Below are 21,311 nucleotides of genomic sequence, written 5' to 3'. Positions count from 1 at the left end.
AACATAATCCCAGACTGTGTTGTTATACTGCCCCGATGAGCAGTTAAGTCTACACAGGTTCGGAAATTTCTATCACAATAGGATCTTTTAATAATATTTTTAGAAGCCAAATAAATAATTTAAACATTACGAAACTACTATTAGTAATATGAGTTATATAAAAGGTGGTATTAAGATTATGTATGATCCAAAACTAGGATCCCCAGATAACTAAAACCTGTGTGATAACAACTCCCCCCCTCTTGCCCAACAGGTTCGTAAAACAGTAGCCCAGGCAAGTGGGTACCCTCTTCTAAAATGAAGCTTTTGTTCCAGAACCCAAGTAGGCCCACAGCAGAGCTAAGCTAAACCACATGAAAGATTTTACCTGTGTTAAATATTGTCTTATGTGACCAAAGACACTCAAAATCGATTGAGAGGCTTTCTTACCTCTTTTTAACCCAAGCCCTTTTATAAATTTTTGTTTACTAGTCTAATGAAAAAGTCTTGGCAAGAAAACAACCCAGGATATCTTTGTAAGGCCAAGAGGAAACAGCCTAATCCACTCACCCCAGTATTTCTCAGTGTGTGAGCAAGGAAAAGAGACTGAATGTCCTTTGCATGTCTGCTCAGTACATATCCTGAAACCTTACTCACCGCTTCTCCTCCTTGAGTGTAGAATGAACGGGATGGCTAGTGAGGGTGGGAGAGATGGAGGACTTTGACTGGGTCATCAGCTAGATATAAAAAGCAAATTACACTTATGCATCTTGTCAATAAACATTATTGTATGTTTTCCCTTTGCTGGGTGTGATGCTTGATTGTGGAGATACCTCGATAAATGATAGCATCCCTAATCACAAGCAACTCGAGCTCTAATAGGGAGACTTTATTAGAGGCGCACTGCATCTCATTCATCTCCTGAGGCAGTGTGATAGGAATGAGGTAAGAAATGAGTTCTGTAGGGACACTGCATAGGGATGGAGGAATTGGTCCACAAAATCCTCCAATGAGATGAGTTTCAAAGGGATAAGAAGATAGTCAGATGGTAAAGGAGAGGAAACTCATTCCGTATTTTCAGGTGATAAATTGTGTGTGTTTTTCACTAGACTGTGAACTCCATGAGGTCAGAGTCTTACTTTGTTCAATACTGTATCTCCAGCACCTAGGAAAGCACTGGTACACAGTAGTCTCTCATTAGGTATCCTTGAATGAGCCCTTCTAAGGCATAGTATGATTTACTCTGGTGCCTATACAAGATACAGATGGGTTTTCAGACTCAAAATTTGATAGAGAAAATGAGTTTTTTGAGGTTGACAATTATGATGAGAACTGTAAATAATTTACTACACATTCATATTCAGTGAATTATAAAGCCTATGTAGTGGTTTCAGATATTGATTTATAGTTTCTCTTTACTGAGGAAGTAGTTTTAACCCATAGTTAGTATTGTTAATTGATGAGATTCTTCTGCTCAGGCTTGTTCATATCCTCTGTTGTTTGTCTCAGGATGCTCTTATCCCATTGGTATGACCACATTCTTTTCGACTCCTTTATCTCTGATTTTTCAGTCTTTGCTTTCTCCTGAGGTCCTTTAATACCAACCAGCACACTGCAAAGTGCTGAGTGCCTATCTACCTGCCACTGAGAATGCCTTTGTAATGTTGTTGTCATTTTCGGTTAGGTTCCAAGATTGTCCCCTATCCTCCTGAGCAATTGCATTCTTCTGCAAGAACAGTGTCCTTTAGTGATGATAGTGAAAAGTTAACAAAAATCCCTTTGGTCAGAAGAATCATTTTGTTCTTGGAGTCTGAACTGAAAACAGAACCTAGTTTCCTGCCTGCCACCCCACAAGCATAGTATAGTAGTAAGATCATAGGCTTCATGTCCAGATGCTGGGGTACAGATCCCAGCATCATGACTGACAATTCCTGCTGCTTTAGATTCATTTCTTCCTTCTCCACCCTACTCTACCCAGGAAGGCTGCTTCTATTAAAGTACATGCATATCAGGCTCTGGCCCCAGTGGGATATGGCCAGTATGAAACTCTAGCAAGAAGGTACTTATTCCCTCGACCCTTCATAGACATACAATTGTCTATGTCCCTTGACATAATCTCTCTGCAATTCTGTAGAATACTCACATACAACTCTTCCTCCCTCTCCTTTTTGGGTTCTGATAAACTCTCCCTCTTGGGAATAGTGTTGGGGAAAGTCTAGTGGCCAAGATGTTGTCAGTTTTATTACTAATAGCTCCAGGTTCATGCAATATCCCTTGTGGTGACCCTACATGCCATCCATTAGTCCCTGTGTAAACAAACAAATGTTGCCATTATTTCCTGTTAGAAATCCGACTGATACACTATGTGACCCTAGGCCAGGTACTTAACCTTCTCGTGCTTCAGTATTCTCATCTGTGAAACAGAATTAACAATGGTACCTATGTTATGGGGCTTTGGTTAAGATTAAATGAGAAAATTTCTGGCATATAGTAAACACTCAATAAACAATAGCTTTTAGGGCTACTATTTGTTGCATAGTGACACTTTCTGTGAAGCATAATTAGATAAATAGTTCCCTGAAGATTATTTTTGTTGGCCTTTGCTTAATTATCTCAATCCCAAATCCCTGTCAGTTACACACCTACTGTGAATCAGGACAGGAAACATATTAAGGATACAAAGTTAAGGCTGGACGTGGTGGCTCATGCCTGCAATCCCAGCACTTTGGGAGGCTGAGGCGAGTGATCACTTGAACTCAGGAGTTCAAGACCAGCCTGGGCAACATGGCAAAACCCCATCTCTACAAAAAATACAAAAATTAACAGGGTGTGGTGGTGTGCGCCTGTAGTGCCAGCTACTCGGTAGGCTGAGGTAGAAGGATAGCTTGCACCTGGGAGGTCAAGGCTGCAGCGAGCTGAGATCATGCCACTGCACTCCAGTCTAGGCAATAGAATGAGACCCTGTCTCAAAAAATAAAAAAAAATGGGATACAAAGTTTGATAAACATATACTCTCCAGACTACAAGGACCTCAAAAACCACAATATAAAGTGATGAGTACTAAAATAGAAACATAGTTATGCCTCAGGGATATGTTCTGAGAAATGTGATGTTAGGCAATTTCATCTTTTTGTAAACATAGAGTTTACTCACACAAACCTAGATGCCTGTTGTTTCTAGGCTACAAACCTGTGCAATATTACTGCCTGAATATTGTAGGCAATTGTAACACAGTGGTAAGTATTTGTGTATCTAAACATAGAAAAGGCACAATAAAAATATAGTATATTGGGCAACCGTGGTGGGAGGGATTGCTTGAGCCCAGGAGTTTGATACTAGCTTGGGTACTATAGTGAGACTCTTACTCTCCAAATACTAAAATTAAACACAAATTAGCTGAGTATGGTGGCACTTGTCTATAATTCTAGCTACTTGAGAGGCTGAGATGGAGGCTCACTTGAGCTCACTTGAGCTCACTTGAGTTTTAAAAAACAGTATAAAAGATAAAAAATGGTACACCTGTATAAGGCACTTACAGTGACTGGAGCTCGTAGAACTGGAAGTTGTTCTGGGTGAGTCAGTGAGTAGTGAGTGAATATGAAGGCCTAGGACATTACCGTACACTATGGTAGACTTTATAAACACTGTACACTTAAGTGACACTACACTTATAAAACAACATTTTTCTTTCTTCTATAATAAATTCACCTTAACTTACTATAACATTTTTACTTTATCAAATTTCAAATTTTGAAAACTTTTTGACTCTCTTGTAGTAACACAATATAAAACACAAACACACTATACAGCTACATAAAATATTTGTCTTTATATCATTATTCTATAAGCTTTTTATATTTAAATTTTTTAAATTATTTTTTCTTTACTTTTTAAACTTTGTTATTAAAAACGAACACAAAACTAGCCTACACTGGGTCAGGATCATCAAGATGTCACTAGGCGATATGAAATTTTCAGCTCCATTACAGTTGTATGGGACCCCCATGGTGCATGAGGTTCGTTGTTAACCAAAATGTTGTTATGGGGCACACATGTATTTTTAAAACTGTTATGGGAGCTCAGATGGGAAGCAGAGGAAATTCTCAAGACGATGGTAAAATGAATTCCCCAAAATGACAGTTCATTCTCTTTGAAACCTAGAAAAAAATCACGTACAGGTAAAAGAAAGCAGTGAGCTTCTGAGGGCACATCCCCAGGAAAATAAAAACAGACAGACTATGAATACATTGAGAAGATAGTTACAGTTTTGCTGGAAATTTTGAGGAGATGAGTGATAGGTACATAGAAAATCAAGGGAGTAAGTGTGATCTCACCTATATGTGGAATCTAAAAAAGTTGATTTCATAAAAGTAGAGAGAAGAATTGTGGTTACCAGAGGCTAGGGAGGATAGAGGGAGGGAGAAATGGTGAGAGGTTGGTCAATAGGTATATTGTTGCAATTAGATGAGTGGAATAAATTCTGAAGTTCTATTGCACAGTAGGGGGACTATTGTTAAAACAATGTATTGTATATTTTAAAATAGCTAGAAGAGAAGATTCTGAATAATCTCACCGTAGAGAAATGTTTGAAGTGATGGATATGCTAATTACCCTCATTTGATAATTACACAATGTATACATATATTGAAATATCACAATGTACCCCATAAATATGTACAATTATTATGTGTCAATTAAACATTTTAAAAGCTTATAAACTGAGGGGGTAAAACGTCAAAACAACTCAATAGAAAATAAAAAATTTGAAGAAAGAAAATTTAATCATAGCTAGGGAACCTTTCTGATTCTATAGCTCAGCTGTGGCTAATGTTTATAAGGTACAAAAATTGAAAACACTGACTAACTTTTTAACCTAAAATTATGGCATAGCTTTATGGGGGTGGAGGTGGGATAAAAGGAGAAAAAATTTAGGAATGGTTTGAGAGTGGAAAAGAGACACATTAGAAATCATCATCTTCTATATAATTAGAAGTAGAAACAAAAAGAAAAACATTAAGAAATATCAGTATTAATATGTTATTTAGAAATAACTCAGTTAAAGGAGGTTCACCTGAGGAACAGATGCCAAGATGAGGAAGGAGAAAAAGATAGTACTATATTTCTTGGAAAACTTTGAGGTTAGTATTTGAGTTTTAGAAAGTATATGAATGCATTATTGAATAAAATAAATATAAATATGAAATTAAATACCTTAAACATAAGGAAGTATATGTAATGGAGAGGTGAGGGTGGTCCTAGAATAGTAGTTTGGTAGGACATTATGAGCAATCTGCAATACTAAAGAGATTGCACTTCAGAACTCCAAGTAGCTAATAAAAACAGGCGAATCATATGCAGATTTCCATTTAGAGAAGAATTTCTCAACTAATTTTGAAGATGGATAGAGTGAGGAATGAACGGTATCCAGGAAAGTAGTTACGATAGTTCAACAGGGAAACAATGAGGTTTGAAATAAGATTTTGGCAATCATCACACAAAGCAAAGACAAGCTTATTTCTTGAAGCTAAAATCAGCAGAATTTATAGAATCTGATCAGTTAGATGTCAAAGTAAAAGAAATCAAAGTTAATAGAGAAGCTTCTACTTTTTGGTTGATGGTGCAGATATTTGTTCTTATAACAAACATAAGAACAAATTTATGGAATGACATGATTTTTAAAATCTAGATGCCTGGATTACATCCAGTTAGAATTATGTAGTAGACAGTAACACACACAATTTTTAAAATCAAGGAAAACCTCAAAACTGGAGATAAAGGATTTAAAAGCTTCTGGTGTATAAGTGGTAGTTGAAGTCACTGTCCAAGAAAAGAGTGTTTGGCCAAACTAAGGAGCATTTATATTTAAAGAGGATCCAGTAATGAAGCCTAAGAAATGTATTAATTCTTTATTAATGTAATCATTCTTTCAACAAATGTTTTTAAGCATCTACTATGAGCTAGGCACTGGACAAGTTCTTTGTAAAACTTGCATCAAAGGTTTCCTGCGGTTCTCAGTAAATTCTTTCTTTTAAACCTCTTAACATTTTGTGAAAATAGATGAAAATAAGAGAGGCATTATGCATTTCATTATTTCAGAATTATGTCATTTTACACTTATAAAATGTAGGGAAAATATATAGTTGGAATGAAAGGAAAATAAAAAGAAGGAATGATTGTCTATGCAGGATCTGAAAGGTATAGGAGAAGGTCTGGGTATTTGGGCAACCCTGACCCATGAAGTAGAAGAAAAATAACTTGTGAAAGACCCAGTCAAAGCATCAAAACAACTGGAAAAATCAAGTAAGCTACAGGGACATGTAGAAATAATAATTTCAGTATGAAAATACGGGTTGGGATGGGATGGGGTGGGACCATTTTCAGGGATATTCAATTCAGCCTGCATCTTCTACTATAGTTGATCTATTATTTTGGCATTGGAATGACATCACGGATCTTGGCTCTCTGGCACATTGTTACGTTGGTTACAGTAGCCTCAGTGTGGAACTACGGTTGAATTTCTATCATTAAAACCCTGGCGATATGATTTGTCAGGAAGCTTCAGCTGGTGTTCATTATAGGCCTGCAGTTATGCTACTAAATGTATGTCAGCTTTTACAAGGATAGATCTGGGCTTCTTTTGGCAATTACAGGAATATAAGAGGAGAATATAAGAAGGCAGCCAGGTATTTTTATATTCAGATCTACCTATATAACTGACTCTTTAATTATTAAACATTTTTTAATTGTATCTTTATACTTCCTTCCTGCCTTCTCTTCCCTTTTCTGTTTCTTCTCTTTATTCTTTCCTGCCCTGTTCCAAGTCAGCACTAAAACACAAACACATTAAAATAAAACCATGATTCTCAAAGCGCAATTCCCTTGATCAGCAGAATCAGCATCATCTGAGAGCTTGTTAAAAATGCAAATTCTTGGACATCATCCCAGACCTACTGAATCTGAAACTCTGGGGATGGGACTCAGCAATCTGTGCTTTGCAAGCCTTTCAGGTGATTCTTATGTGGGATAAACTTAGAGAAACACTCAATAAAATGAAGAAATTGGAGACAGAAAGAGAGAGACAGAGGGAGAGAATAATAAAATAATAAGATAAATCAAAAAGAGAAGTTTGAACATAAAACTGTTTTTATGGCAAACAAAAAGTTTGATTCTATGCTTTCCAAACAGATAAAAGCAAAGAAGGAAGCATTATCAGTTTATGTGATTCCTTTGACACTGCATTCTATTCAAGAAAGAACCAACTTCCTTTCTCTGTTGCTCTTAGAGAAAGATTTCTAAAGGGTTATCTAAGATACATTATTTCTTATTTCTCTATTCACTCTTTAATTCATCATAGTTGGCCTCATCATCTATTGAAAATGCTCTTGATGACATCATCAGTGTAAAGTTCTCTTTCTAATATTCAGCAACATGACACCCAGCTAGTTATTCTATTCTATTCCTTTTGATAGATGCACATTAGGAATACCATCAATTCATTCACTTAGCAAATAGTTATTGAACAGCCAGTATGTACCAGGCACCATGATAGCATGTAGGACAAAATAAAGTCTCTACCTTTATGGCCCCTGCAAACTAAGGAGAAAGAAAGACAATTTATTTTCTTTTTTAAAAATTTATTTGTTTGTTTGTTTTTTGAGACGGAGTCTCGCTCTATCGCCCAGGCTGGAGTGCAGTGGCATAATCTTGTCTCACTGCAACCTCTGCCTCCCAGGTTCAATTAATTCTCCTGTCTCAGCCTTCCAAGTAGCTGGGATTACAGGCACCCGCCAACACACCCAGCTGATTTTTGTATTTTTAGTAGAGACGAGGTTTCCCTATGTTGGTCAGGCTGGTCTCGAACTCCTGACCTCAGGTGATTCACCTGTCTCGCCCTCCCAAAGTGCTGGGATTATAGGCATGAGCCACCATGCCCAGCCAAAAGGCAATTTTAAAATGAGGTAAAACATAAAGAAATAAATATCAGATAGACATAGCTGCTATGAACAAAAATAAAACAAGGCAAAGCCATAGCACCTGTAAAGTACATGCTACTTTTGTTAGAGAGACCAAGGAAGACTTCCAGAGGAGTGAAATTTTAGCAGAAATCTATATGAAGTGAGAGACCAAGATTTTTAGATAGCTGAGGAAAGGGCATTTTTGGCAGAAAACATATCATACAAAAGGACCCTAGCCTGAAATATTTTTATCAAGACCAATATGGCTGGAGTAGAATAAGGTATAGGGAAAATAGTGGGAATTAGATTGGAAAAATATGCAAGAAACAGACTATATCTGGTGAAGGTAGAGGCAACAAGACTTGTGAATGGATTGAAATGAATGTGAAGTGTCATGAAAAGTAGGCATCAAGAAGAACCCCTAGGTTTTTGGCCTGAGCAATTAGGTAAATAGTGTTGCATATTACATGGAAAGAAGATTTGGTTGAGGTGGTGAGACAGGATATTAAAAGAAGTTGTGTGATAGACATGTTCAGTTTTAGTTGTCTGTGAGACCTTAGAGAAGAGAAAAAAGAATATACGCACTAGTCTGAAATTCATGAAAGAGTAAAAAGTGATAATTAAATAACTTCATGGAACTGGATAAGATCAACTGCTGAGTGAATGCAGACAGAGAAAAGATGAGGACTAAGCCTGGGAGAATTCCAAAATTTAGAGGTCAGGAAGAAGAGAAGGAGCCAATTAAGAAGAGATTGGTGAAGCAGAAGAAAATCTTGAGAATACACAGTGTCACTGATGCAGACGAAGAAAACATTTCACAAAAAAGGTGGTGAACAATTATGTCAAATGCCACTTGGAGTTCAAGTAAAATCATGAAAATTGACCTTTGGATTTAGAAAGATAAAACAGTTGGTGTAAGAAACAAAGCTATTTCAGCAGAGTGCTTCAGGAAAATGACTGTAATAGCTAAAGAAATATTGAGGATTCTGCTATAAGGGGAAGCAGACATGTGGGACTGTAATGAGCCTCTTTCTTTTTCAAATAGTACATATTGCAGAATGTTTAAGTGTTAATAGTAACGAACTTACACAAAGTAAATAAGAAATCAATTATGTGAAAGTAACAGGAGATGAAATGAGATCAAATGCACAAAAACGAGAGACATCTCGGATAGAAGCATGGATATCCAAGCCCTTATAACACGATGAAAGGAAGAACACAGATCTAGGTGCAGATGGATCTGCACCTCTGATGGGAGGAAGACACAATGGCTCTGTTCTGATTGTTGGTATTTCCAGAGAGAAAATAATTGAATGTGAGAAAGGGTGTTCATGAAAGTTTGATGAGAGAGAAGATATGTAAAAAAATTGGGAGTGTGGGAGTTTATGGTCATTAATTTTTACTGAGACCAGTCATCATATTTTCCTTTTCTAGCCAAACTCAGCTGTTGCTATGAAAAAAAAAAAAAAAAACAGAAAAGGAAAATTGGGTTGAAACGGTATCAGAATTTTCTAAACTAGTACAATAGAAGGATGTGCGCAAGAAATTTGAAGTGCTACACAACTGAACAATTTTGATGCTGCACCGTGGAATCTAAATTTAATAATGAGAAAAAATGAGCAAATAAAGAAGACAAGCATACTAAAATGTGATGGTTTAATGGATTAGTGGCTCCAAAGAGCTGAAAGGATTATTGGATTGAATATGTTAGCTAGAAAGATAAGTGATGGAGGTCAGAAAACAGTGGATAAAGACAAGATTTTGGAATTGTGCAGTCAAAGAAAGAGTAGATATTTGTTTTAGAAATTTAGAAAATATAAACAAAATCAACTTATAGAAAGCATATATATTATACGCACACACATTTGTTTACATGGGTGTGTTTCAGAAGTATTTTTCATTGATCTATATCCATCACTGTACCAATGATATGTGATTTAATTATTGTAGCCATTTTGTCTAATAGTGTGAGTTCTACTGTTTATTTCTCCTTTATAAATCATCTTATTCTTAACCATTTGTTCTTCAAACTAAAATTTTAAGTAGTGAAAGATACCCACTTGTGTTTTGCTTAGAATTTCAGCACAGTTATTTCATAACTTTGTTCAACAATGTAGTCTTTTCATTTCATGTTTATGTTATTCTAGAAATTTATTTTACAAAAAATGTTTTGCAAAATGTTATAATTCTAATAAAAAATAATGCAAGTGAAGATTGCATGCACAATAGCTAATGGGTTATTACTAGCATAAAATCCATCTATTTTTTGTATAAATATTTTGTATTGGATCAACGTATTGAACTGTCTTAGAAGTTTTTCAGTTCACTCTTTTGGATTTCCTAAGTAAATTACCAGTTCATACATAAATATAATAATTTTATTTTCTTCTTCCAAGTAAAGCTTGATTTTTAAAAATTTTCAATCCCTGAACATTCTAGAACATTTTGGATACTAATGGTGAGACAATATATTCTTAAATTATTCCTAATTTCACTGGTAATTCAAAATAAAGCCATTTAGCCGGGCGCAGTGGTTCACACCTGTAATCCCAGCACTTTGGAAGGCCACAGTGGGTGGATCATTTGAGGTCAGGAGTTCAAGACCAGCCTGGTCTACATGGTGAAACCCCATCTCTATTAAAAATACAAAAATTAGCTTGGAGCAGTGGCGTGCCCATGGTCCCAGCTACTCAGGAGGTTGAGGCAGGAGAATCACTTGAAACTGTGAAGCAGAGGTTGCAGTGAGCCGAAATCGTGCCACTGCACTCCAGTCTGGGCAGCAGAGCCAGACTCCATCTCGAAAAATATAATAAATAAATAAACAAATAAAGCCATTTAAAATATAGATATGTCTTATAATCTAGGAGAGAAAAAAATCAATGATTCCCCCTGAGAAATCAATCTGCAACCATTGCAAAATGAACAAGCCAGCTATATGCAAAATTCTTAGTTTCTTATGGTAAATAACTACAGATTGCAAAGTGGCTGCAATTATCCACTTTGTCCTTTATCCATGAGTCTTTGCAATGACACTTGGTAGCTCCTCCCATCAAGAGAAGAAGTCACTCTGCCCTGCCTCTTCAATCTGGACTGGCCTGCAACCTGCTTTGGCCAACAATGTGGAAATAAAAGTGTGCTTATTCTGAGCCCAAGCCTCCAACAGGAAAGACAAAGAACTGTGCTAAACATAACCCTGTGAATTGCATGAATAGTGAAAATTATATGTATTTTACATATATGTAAAACTGCAACTGACTGAGAGAATATAGAATTTAAAAATAGTTATCAGCACAAAACATTCCAAAAATAACTTGTTGCAGTGAGATTTAAAATGATGGGCATTTTTAAATGTTAGAAAACAATAGTTGATTCCTAGAGAACTTAGGCTCCATTTGCAAAAATCATTTACATTCTGCAACCAAAAGAAGAGTCCCTAAAATTAGTGATTCATTAGAGCATTCCAGAGTTTTAAAATTCTAGCACGTAACGATTCCTTCATTTGTCTCTATCAGAGAGCACACTGACAGTCTGGTCTCTGGGTAACACAACAACTTAGCTTTGTTTGACAGCTCTCATTCCCTAGAAAAGGCTGTTTCAGTTTTAGTACAGCAACATACTGCTTAGTATGCTTTTTTTTTTTTTTTTTTTTTAAGTGACTTTGGCTTCACTGTCAATAAAGTCCCATTTCGATGTATCAGGTTTATGTCCCCTCATTAGCATTTGGCAAGAAAAATCAAGCAACACATGTACTCAGCTTATAACAAGTTTATGAATTTGTATTTTAATCCACTTCTGGGAAAAGACAAGCAGCCAAAGATCCAAATGATATATTAATGGTCTAAATTTTACTTTAATTCATCTTTTTCCAATATATGAGAGGTAATGAGGGCCTAACTAAGTATCACATAAGTCTTTTCAACTAACATTGGTTCACTTTTGAGGTCACAGGCTACCTCAATAAAATATCAGATTCTACATGCCCCTTGGTGTCTTATTCACCACTTCAATATCGGAAGCAGTGTGTCTTGATATTTCTTCATTGCTTGTTCTTGTGGGGTTTTATTACATGGTTAAACAAAAACTGGTATTTTCTGCTTAGGTTGCTAATAAATAGATCAGTATTCGTGGCTTCAAATGAATAGCATTTGATTTTTTTTATGCTTTTGTTGGTTGTAGCTTGACTTGTTCTAGATAGGATTAAAGAGTTTTATCTAAGGAAAATATGAATTTTGGAAGTTTTTCCTTTATAAACATAACATCATTTTTAAAAGCCCTTTAATATATAAAGTATCGTTTTCATGTGTCTTTTGGGAAATTAACTGTGATTAAAAATGTTATTAGAATGAAAAAGATCATATATTGTATGATTCCACTTTTATGAAAAATCCAGAAAAGGGAATCTATAGAGATAGAAAGTAGATTAGTGATTGCCTGGGGCTGGGGGTGGAGACAGGGATGGCTACAAACGTCATAAGGGATCTCTTGGGAGTGATGAGAATATTCTAAATCTGAGTTGTGTTGTGCAACTCCATAAATTCACTAAAAATCATTGAATTGTACACTTAAACTTCAGGGTGAATTTTTATGTTATGTAAACTATACTTCAATAAAGCTATTATTTAAAAATGTTATTAGGTAAGCCTAAGCAATTATTTATAACATTTTAAAATTATTCTTAAGTCTGTAGAGGGCTCTGAACAACAAAGTTTTCAGTTACTGAAGTACATCATACTCAGGCTGAAATAAACCTATTCTTCAAGGGGCTCTTTTGATCTACGCACCCCATTCTGGATGCCAGAATAGTGGTTTTACGATCAATTGGGTGTGTCTGGTGTGTGTATATATATATATATAATAATAATATATAATATAATATATAAAAATATAATATATATTATAATAATATAATAACTAAAAAGCTTGTTTCAATTTTAGCTTCAAATTATATCAAAAGTTTTAACTGTGAATAACTAAACTTAAGAAAGAAACTGAACCATGTAGGGCAACCCTGACATAACTATATACACCAGGCAATGGAATTCTGATACGATTATTCCATTTCCATATCCCCTAAGTAATTTATAAAACTCTTAACATGCTACAAATACAGTAGCAACATTAATGACAAAACTTTTCAAAAGCAATAGATACTATTTATTGAGTGCTTGCCATGTATGAGGCATTACCAAGTGCTTAGCAAAATAGTGTTATTTAATTCACACACCAATTTAGGTATTATTACCCCCATTTTAGTATAGAGGAAACTAAATCTTAAAACGTATTACTAACTTATCAGTGTCACACAGTAAGTAGGTGACAGAACCAGCATTTGAATCCAAGTTATCCATCATGCAATAGATAAGAACCTGAGTATCATGGGAAGCCAACCTGGGTGTGAGTTTAGGTGCTCCCCTCTCTCGCTACATGTCCTTGGGAGTTACCAAAACTCTTAATGCGTTCATTTCCTACCTTTATAAAATGAGAGTAATAATGCTATCTAGCCATTATAAAATGTTTGACACAATTAAATGAGATAACGAATGTGAAGCTCTTAAAACTTCACTCAGAATATACTGGCTTCTTCATAAATGATAAGTATTCATAGAATAAATAATTACTATTAACTCTGGAGAAAAATACACATTTTGAAATTAATACACAATTAACTAAGACTGTTAGTTTAACTTCATTCAAATTCTTAGGCAATCCACAAAATATAAATAAGGCAGTGAAATTTCAACCAGCCCTGAAGTTCCTGACAACAATTAATATCTGCCACCACATCTGTCTGATTATCAGTGTTATCACCTCTTCTGCCTCTGTAACCCCAAACCATGCCATTTAAAAGATACATTTCTAAAATTAAATTTTGAGTTGTAATTTCCTGACAATTTGTCAGCAATTACCACATACTAACAGTTCCAATCAAATTTTAAAAATAATTTAATAAAGCATTGTGTTCATTGGATAAATATTTTAGCAAACTTTTTAAAAATTTTACTAAAAAGTCTTCTTAAAAATCTTCCCAAGTCTTCTTATACTTTTACACGTATGTAACCATACTTGGAAAGACAAATTGAAAGAATTTACATTTGTTCTATACAGAGTTGTGTGAAAACAGCCCCACATGAGTATCTTTTTTGCGGTGAGAAGTTTAGGTTTAAAAATTTTAATTGGGCATGTTTTTGGTTGAAAATTTAAAAATCATAGATACAATAATTAATAACCAGAATTCTAACTGAGAAAATAAATAACACTATTTGCATGATGTTTATGAATTGGGTGCTCAGGGCAGATGACCCCGACGGCACATAAATGTAAACTGAGCAGTTCCAGGTGGTCAGGGAGTGTTCTGTTGCTCTACAGAGTTGAAGGAGAGTCATGAAAGAAGAGGCCTCTCAGTGACCAAACTAGCTAACTGCTCAGGTCTAAGCGGGATTCTGTTGTTTTGTTTTTGTTTTGTTTTGTTTTTGGCTAGATAGCATTATTACTCTCATTATTACTCCAGAAACTTGCTGGATTTTTTCGGAAGGTGCTTAAGAGCACAGGACTAATGAATCTAAGTGAGACATTGAGAGAGTTTGAGTGACTTGCCCAGGGCTATATACGATGATTCTAAAGGGACCCACATTTATACTCCGTTTGACCTCACTTAAAGTCCTCCATCATCAGAAAACCAGGAATTCACAAAAAACAGAGAAGACATTTAACTCTCACAGAGCTGGAGAAGAGATATTTGAAATAAATTTAATCAAGTTTCCAGGGAAAAGGAGATTTAACTGACACAAAAAGGCTATATATCGTAACATAAAATAGTGAAATTATGACCAAATTTATATAATTTTAGATTATCAGTCATTTTACTTACAAGAACATTGAAGTGTAAATAAATTTTGGTACTAGCCTATGATAAACATCAAGCCTTCATGTTTGTTTTTAAGTCCCTTAAATCAATATTAATTTTTTAATTTTTATGTATTCATTTTCTGCTTCATCTAGAAATAATGGAGGCGAATTCACCAAAGTGATAATGAATCGTCTATATATCCTTCTAGTTCTATCAATCTGTGCTTTAAATATCTTGAAACTTTGTTTTTAAAGATTCATTCAGATTTTGAATTGTTATATTTTTCTATGACATTAGCCTTGTATCATTATGCAGTGAAGCTCCATCCCTAGTAATGGTTTTTATGTTAAAATCCATTTTGTCTAATATTAGTATACTGATAACTGCTCTTTTTGGATGAAAACTCTCCCGTATATATGTTTTTTGATTACCTAACTTTCAACCTTTAAGTGTAATTATGTTTCATGTTTTATATATATATATATATATATACTATGCTAATAAGCTTGTTTTTAATTTAAACATTTAGTCATTTATACTTATTGCAATTACTTAATTATTTTAACTTGTTTTAATCTGTATGAGTTTGCTAAGGCTGCCACTACAAAATGCCCCAGACAATGCCTTAAGCAATGCAATTTTATTTTCTTACAGTTCTGGAAGTTGGAAGTCCAAGATAATTGAAAGTGTTGGCAGATTTGGTTTCTTATGAGAGTTCTTTTTGCTTTCCTTGCAGATGGCCATCTTCTTGCTATGTCCTCACATAGTCTTGACTCCGTGCACGTACACCCTGGCATCTCTCTGTGTGTCCACATTTACACAGTCAGCTTGCATTAGAGCCCATCCTAAAATGTTCATTGTAATGTATTCTCATTTCAAAAGGCTCTGTCTTCAAATACAGTCAATTCTGTGGTACTGGAGTTCAGGGTGTCAACATATGAATTTGGGGAGGACACAATTGAACCCATGGCACTATCTTTACATTTTGTGTATTTTATTTTTCCTGACTCTTCTATAATTTTCCTTTTCATTATTGCCTTCTATTTAATTGGTTGATTAACTTTATATATCCCACTATAATTTAAAGGTCATATATACTATTTCTTATTTCTTAATAATCATCCTAGATTTATACACACATTTATCAAATTCTAAAATGGATCAATACATCTACCCTCATTTCTGAAAAATTCCAGAACATCACAACACTTTAATCACTTCCTCCGAACATATGTCTATTTCAAACATTTTAAACACATTATTCGTTATATTTAAGAAGCCATTATTGTTGTTTTATACAGTCAATATTTGTTTCAATTTACCTCTATATTTCCAACTTTCTTTGATTATTATTTTTTCTTTATCTTTGGCTCGACAGCTAGAATCACTTCCTTTTGCCTGAAATATATCCTGCAGAATTTCTTTGAGCAATGATCTTGTTAGTCAAGTACCTCATTATTATTATTATTTTTTTTGGTCTGAAGAAGTTCATATTTTGCTCACCGGAAAGAATTTTCCCTGGCGTACTGTTCTTGGATAATTCTTATATTTTCTGGATTCATTGAAGATAGTACTTCATGCATTTTCGATTTCTCAGCTTTCTGTTGAGGCAATAAGTTCTATGAGCCTCTGTCTCTGAAAGGTAGAATTTGTTTCCTGCATCCCCACCCTACAAGGTCATGGAAACCTTGCTCCAGTTCCCTGAGGTTGGGCATATGCTTTCAGAACAAAGATTATTTTAAGGCCCTGCTCTCCTCTCTGGGTTCCTGCTTTCACTTAGTTTTTGGACTCTGAATATTTCTTTTCCTTGCCAGGGCGTCAATGCATTTTACAAGTTATTGTTTTAGATTTTATTCAGAATTTTTATTTGTTTTTAGTAGGAAAGTCAGCCACAATACCTAGTCTGCCATTCTGCTGGAGAAATAAGTTTGGTTTATCTCTCATTTAAAGACAGTGGGGAGGACATTGGGAAATTTTTCTTTTACTGTTAATATAATTCCATGGGGAGGGGGCTTTCTCTCTGTCTTTGTCTCTGTCTCTGTGTGCGTGTGTGTGTATGTGTGTGTCCCAATATGACATAACTGACATCGGGAGCAACTATGATAGTGAAAAGATGTCAAGTACCTTTAGGAATACATATGAAATATTGAAAATTATGGCTCATGTCCTTGTTTAAGGAGGTGCAGCCTTTCTAGACATTGGTCTGTAGTGTGAGTCTCAAGAAGTCTCTGAGTTACTATTTGTTTCTAATTTGTGCTGCGTAAATTAAGAAATAAGTGGCTTAAAAGCATGGAGAAATTGATACTAATTTACATGGAATTATGTGGGCAAAATGAAAAGGGCTGAGGATTGAAGTCTGTATAAGAATGCACACAGAAATAACAAAGAATGCTAGTTCCTCCTGCCATATCAGTGGGATGTATAACTAAACCATCACAACACTTTCTCCCCTTAACCAAAAACTTGCCTGAGAATCCTTTTCAGCACAGTATTCTCAGCATTCAATACTAAACAGAGTAGGCAATCAAGATAAAACTATCAGCATAATAACAACTAATTGTTAATTTGTTAATTGTATCTCTGTTCTTTTCGTTTTTCAAATGGAATATTGTAATATTGTGAGTCCTTTTTCTTTTTTTTTTTTCTTTTTTTTTTTGAGATGGAATGTTGCTCTGTCACCAGGCTGGAGTGCGGTGGCACATTCTTGGCTTGCTGCAATATCTGCCTCCTGGGTTCGAGCGATTCCCCTGCTTCAGCCTCCCGAGTAGCTGGGATTATAGGTGCACACCACCATGCCTGGCTAATTTTTTGTATTTTAGTAAAGATGGGATTTCACCATGTTGGCCAGGATGATCTTGATCTCCTCACCTCGTGATCTGCCCACTTCGGCCTCCCAAAGTGCTGGCCTTACAGGTGTGAGCCACCGTGCCAGGCCAGTAGCGTGTGTTTTTAGGTGCAGTGGGGGAAAAGAATCTGTTCAATGTTATAACCACTATTTCAGAAACCCTGCTTCCTAAGGTCACTCATATTAGTGTTTTAAATCATTCTATCCTATGGCATTCTATAATAAATCAGCTCTTTTATATTTTTGTCTTATTCCCTATTCTGTGCTACCAGTCCGTGATCTTTATTCGTGACAGAAATTCTTATGGGCAAGAGATATCAGGATACATCGACTATGCCCACAGGCTAAAGACGGAAGATTTCGAAGTCTACTTTAGTGGAAAAAAAAGACTCCTTCCAAGGACTACAGATATAAGGTGAATTATATATGATTCTTGCACCCTTAGAGGCAGGAACAAAGACTTTTTATTTTATGGTCTACATTGTGCCTAAAATGCTAATGTATACATAATAGGAATGTGATACAACTGATTATTAATACAAAAATAATTCTTAAAATAAGGAATAAGCATAGATGCATGGTTTTTCCTTTAACAGCCTGAGAAAAAAGATTTTTCAGAGACAAGATAAGTAAATTCCCAGTGACATTCCTTTTCAATGATAAGTAGCGCCTAAAATTTGTTAACCTCATGAGGTTTTTGCAGCACTTGGGACTTGGTCTGCCCCTAAGGCTCAAGAGCAGCTCATCTAACATGTTTTCCTCCACTTTTCTTTGGTTACCAGCCAAATAGCTGGCCCCTGATCAGCTCACCCTCATTTCTCTCATCTGTGTCCTATTCTGGGACACCCATTCCTTCACATCCATCATTCTTTTTACTACCGACCAGTGCCTTTTATTCTAGAACTCTTGTCCATCACCTAGCATCTACTCTACACTGCCAATCTATTCACAGATGGGTTCTTCTACTCCCTTCTAAACAGCATGCAAGCTAAAACATTTTATTCTCTCTTATTTAACTATGTAACCCCAAAATTAGTAGCAGCATTATGCTTTAACTCTCCACTGCTATATTCAGACTATTTGAAGATTATAACAATACCTACCTCTTCTGAGATGCCTGTTATCCTCTATCCACCCTTACTGATATTATCTGAAGACTTCCTCACCCATCACCCTTTTGTGGTTTGTTCGTTTTTGAGACAGAGTCTCTCTCTGTTGCCCAGGCTGGAGTGCAATGGCACAATCTTGGATCTCTGCAACTTCCACCTCCCGGGTTCAAGCAATTCTCTTGTCTCAGCCTCCCATGTAGCTAGGACTACAGGCACACACCAGCACGTCTGGTTACTTTTTGTATTTTTAGTAGAGACAGGGTTCCACCATATTGGTCATGCTGGTCTCAAACTCCTGACCTCAGGTGATCCACCGGCCTCAGCCTCCCGAAGTGCTGGGATTACAGGCGTCAGTCATCGAGACTGACTCCCATCACCACTTTAATGGACTTAGCTCTTTTTCATCCTACCTAGGATAACATTTCATTTAACATCTCTCTTGCAATAATCCCCACTGCCCATGTCTTTTCAGTCTTTGGTTGTATCTGACCTACTAACATTCCAAAGTAGATTGATCCAGAGATTTTTTTCACTGCACTTGTTGCGACACCCCTGGGTACTGTTGAAGGAAATTTTAGGAAATTTCACAAAGCTGTGGATGGCTACTGATAATTTATAGTTTCCAAACACAATCGAGCCCTTTGTGACTCTTAAAACTTATGCTCGGCCGGGCGCGGTGGCTCAAGCCTATAATCCCAGCACTTTGGGAGGCCGAGACGGGTGGATCACGAGGTCAGGAGATCGAGACCATCCTGGCTAACACGGTGAAACCCCGTCTCTACTAAAAATACAAAAAACTAGCCGGGCGAGGTGGCGGGCGCCTGTAGCCCCAACTACTCCGGAGGCTGAGGCAGGAGAATGGCGTAAAACCCGGGAGGCGGAGCTTGCAGTGAGCTGAGATCCGGCCACTGCACTCCAGCCCGGGCGAAAGAGCAAGACTCCGTCTCAAAAAAAAAAAAAAAAAAAACTTATGCTCAAAATTAAAGTCGTTTTAATTTCTGAAGCCTGCTGTTGCTTCTGTATCACCTGTCTTGGTAAATGGCACCACCCTTGAAACCAAAGGCAAAATCCAGATGTTATCCTAGACCTCTTGTTTTTCGTCACCACCTTTATAACTAATAATTTATTAAAAACTCTGAATTCTATTATCTTAACAGCTTTGTTTTGTTAAAGGAAATGTAAGATATCTCATTTCACCTGCAAACACTTCAGCATGGATCTTTATCTGATGACATTTTTAAAGAAAGCATCTTGACATTATCATACCTAACAAAATACTTTCCTTATGTCATCTAATACCTAGTTCACATTTCATTTTCACCCTTAATAAAATTTAATTGACTGTCTAATTTATTTTTTATAGTTTATTTGACCAATCAAAATTTAAGTGATATTGTATTTCATCTTACTATATCTTGACCTCTTGCATGTTTTTATTTATTTATTTATTTATTTATTTTTTACAATGGTCCCCCTCATTCTCTTTATCTTCTACATTATTGATTTATTGGAGAAACCAGGTCCTAAAAAACATTGTCCTCAAATGTCTCACATTCTGGATTTTACTGATCCAGTAAAATCATGCTGTTTGTTCTACTGTCTATATTCCTCTATTCCCTATAAACTGATTTGATAAAATGGAGTATAATTTTTTTCTAAGTAAGAAATTTTAATGTGTGATGCTCTATACTGAGTATTGCCCCAATTTTAGATCTCCTGAGCTCAATCAGTAGGTTCAGGTGATGCCAGTCTAATTACTTCATTACAAGATTTTTCCATAAAATTTCACCCAATGGTGTTAGCATCTATTATTGAAAGCCACCTAAATATTTTTACTAAGGGTTGAATAATGGTGAATCTATAATTCTATTATTTATCCTGAGTTTTTTAGCTTGAATTCTTCTATGGAGAAAATCTTTTCCTTATCACTTATTTGGTTACCTTGAAAGAAATTCATGCAGAAATACAAAATAAATATTTTTTTAATTTATAGAAAATTCAAAGCCAGAAACACAAAAGAGCATATAGATTATGCCAAATTATTTTTCAGAGTAGTTGTATCATTTTGTATCTATGAGAAGTCTTGTATAAGTGATCTGGTTAACTCTCGTCCTCGCCAACACAAGATATTAATAAACTGTTCTTTCCCACTGTAGTGAGTTATAAATGATCTCTCAGTGTGGTTTTAATTTTTATTTACCTGATTATTTATTAGATTGGGCATATTTTATTGGCTGTTCAGATTTTCTTTCTGTAAAGTACCTGTTAAGATTTTTCCCTATTCTTTCAAGTGAGTTATTCTTTTTCTTGTAAATTATACGATTCTTTTTATTTATTTTTGGATACTGATTAATCCTTTGCCTCTTATGTGTATTGCAAAATATCATCTCTCTGTGTGTAGTTCTTCTTTTATTTGTTTTCATTGATTTTGATGGTCAGAAATCAGAAGTTCTGATAGTCATCTTAATGCATTTTAAATGTTACCTCTACAGTTTGCATTTTTGTATTTTGTTTAATAAGTTCCATCCTTTTTGGAAGTCATAAATATACTGTCCTATAGGATATTATAGTTTTGC

The 21,311-nt window shown here is 35.5% G+C and overlaps 1 protein-coding gene across 1 annotated transcript in view; it reads left to right on the top strand.

Moving 5' to 3' along the window:
• Positions 1 to 21,311, top strand: part of CFAP299 (cilia and flagella associated protein 299) — a 662,518-nt gene that overhangs the window by 546,788 nt on the left and 94,419 nt on the right. The window contains exon 4 of the mRNA XM_033214298.1: positions 17,899 to 18,041. Within this exon, the coding sequence (XP_033070189.1) occupies positions 17,899 to 18,041 (143 nt within the window). The remainder of the gene's footprint in view (positions 1 to 17,898; positions 18,042 to 21,311) is intronic.

This window comes from Trachypithecus francoisi, unplaced genomic scaffold (genome assembly GCF_009764315.1).
Source record: "Trachypithecus francoisi isolate TF-2019V2 unplaced genomic scaffold, Tfra_2.0 Lachesis_group1, whole genome shotgun sequence".
NCBI classification, from domain to species: domain Eukaryota; kingdom Metazoa; phylum Chordata; class Mammalia; order Primates; family Cercopithecidae; genus Trachypithecus; species Trachypithecus francoisi.
The sequence above is the reverse complement of the archived record's forward strand: the minus strand, read 5'-3'. Positions and strand labels throughout refer to the sequence as shown.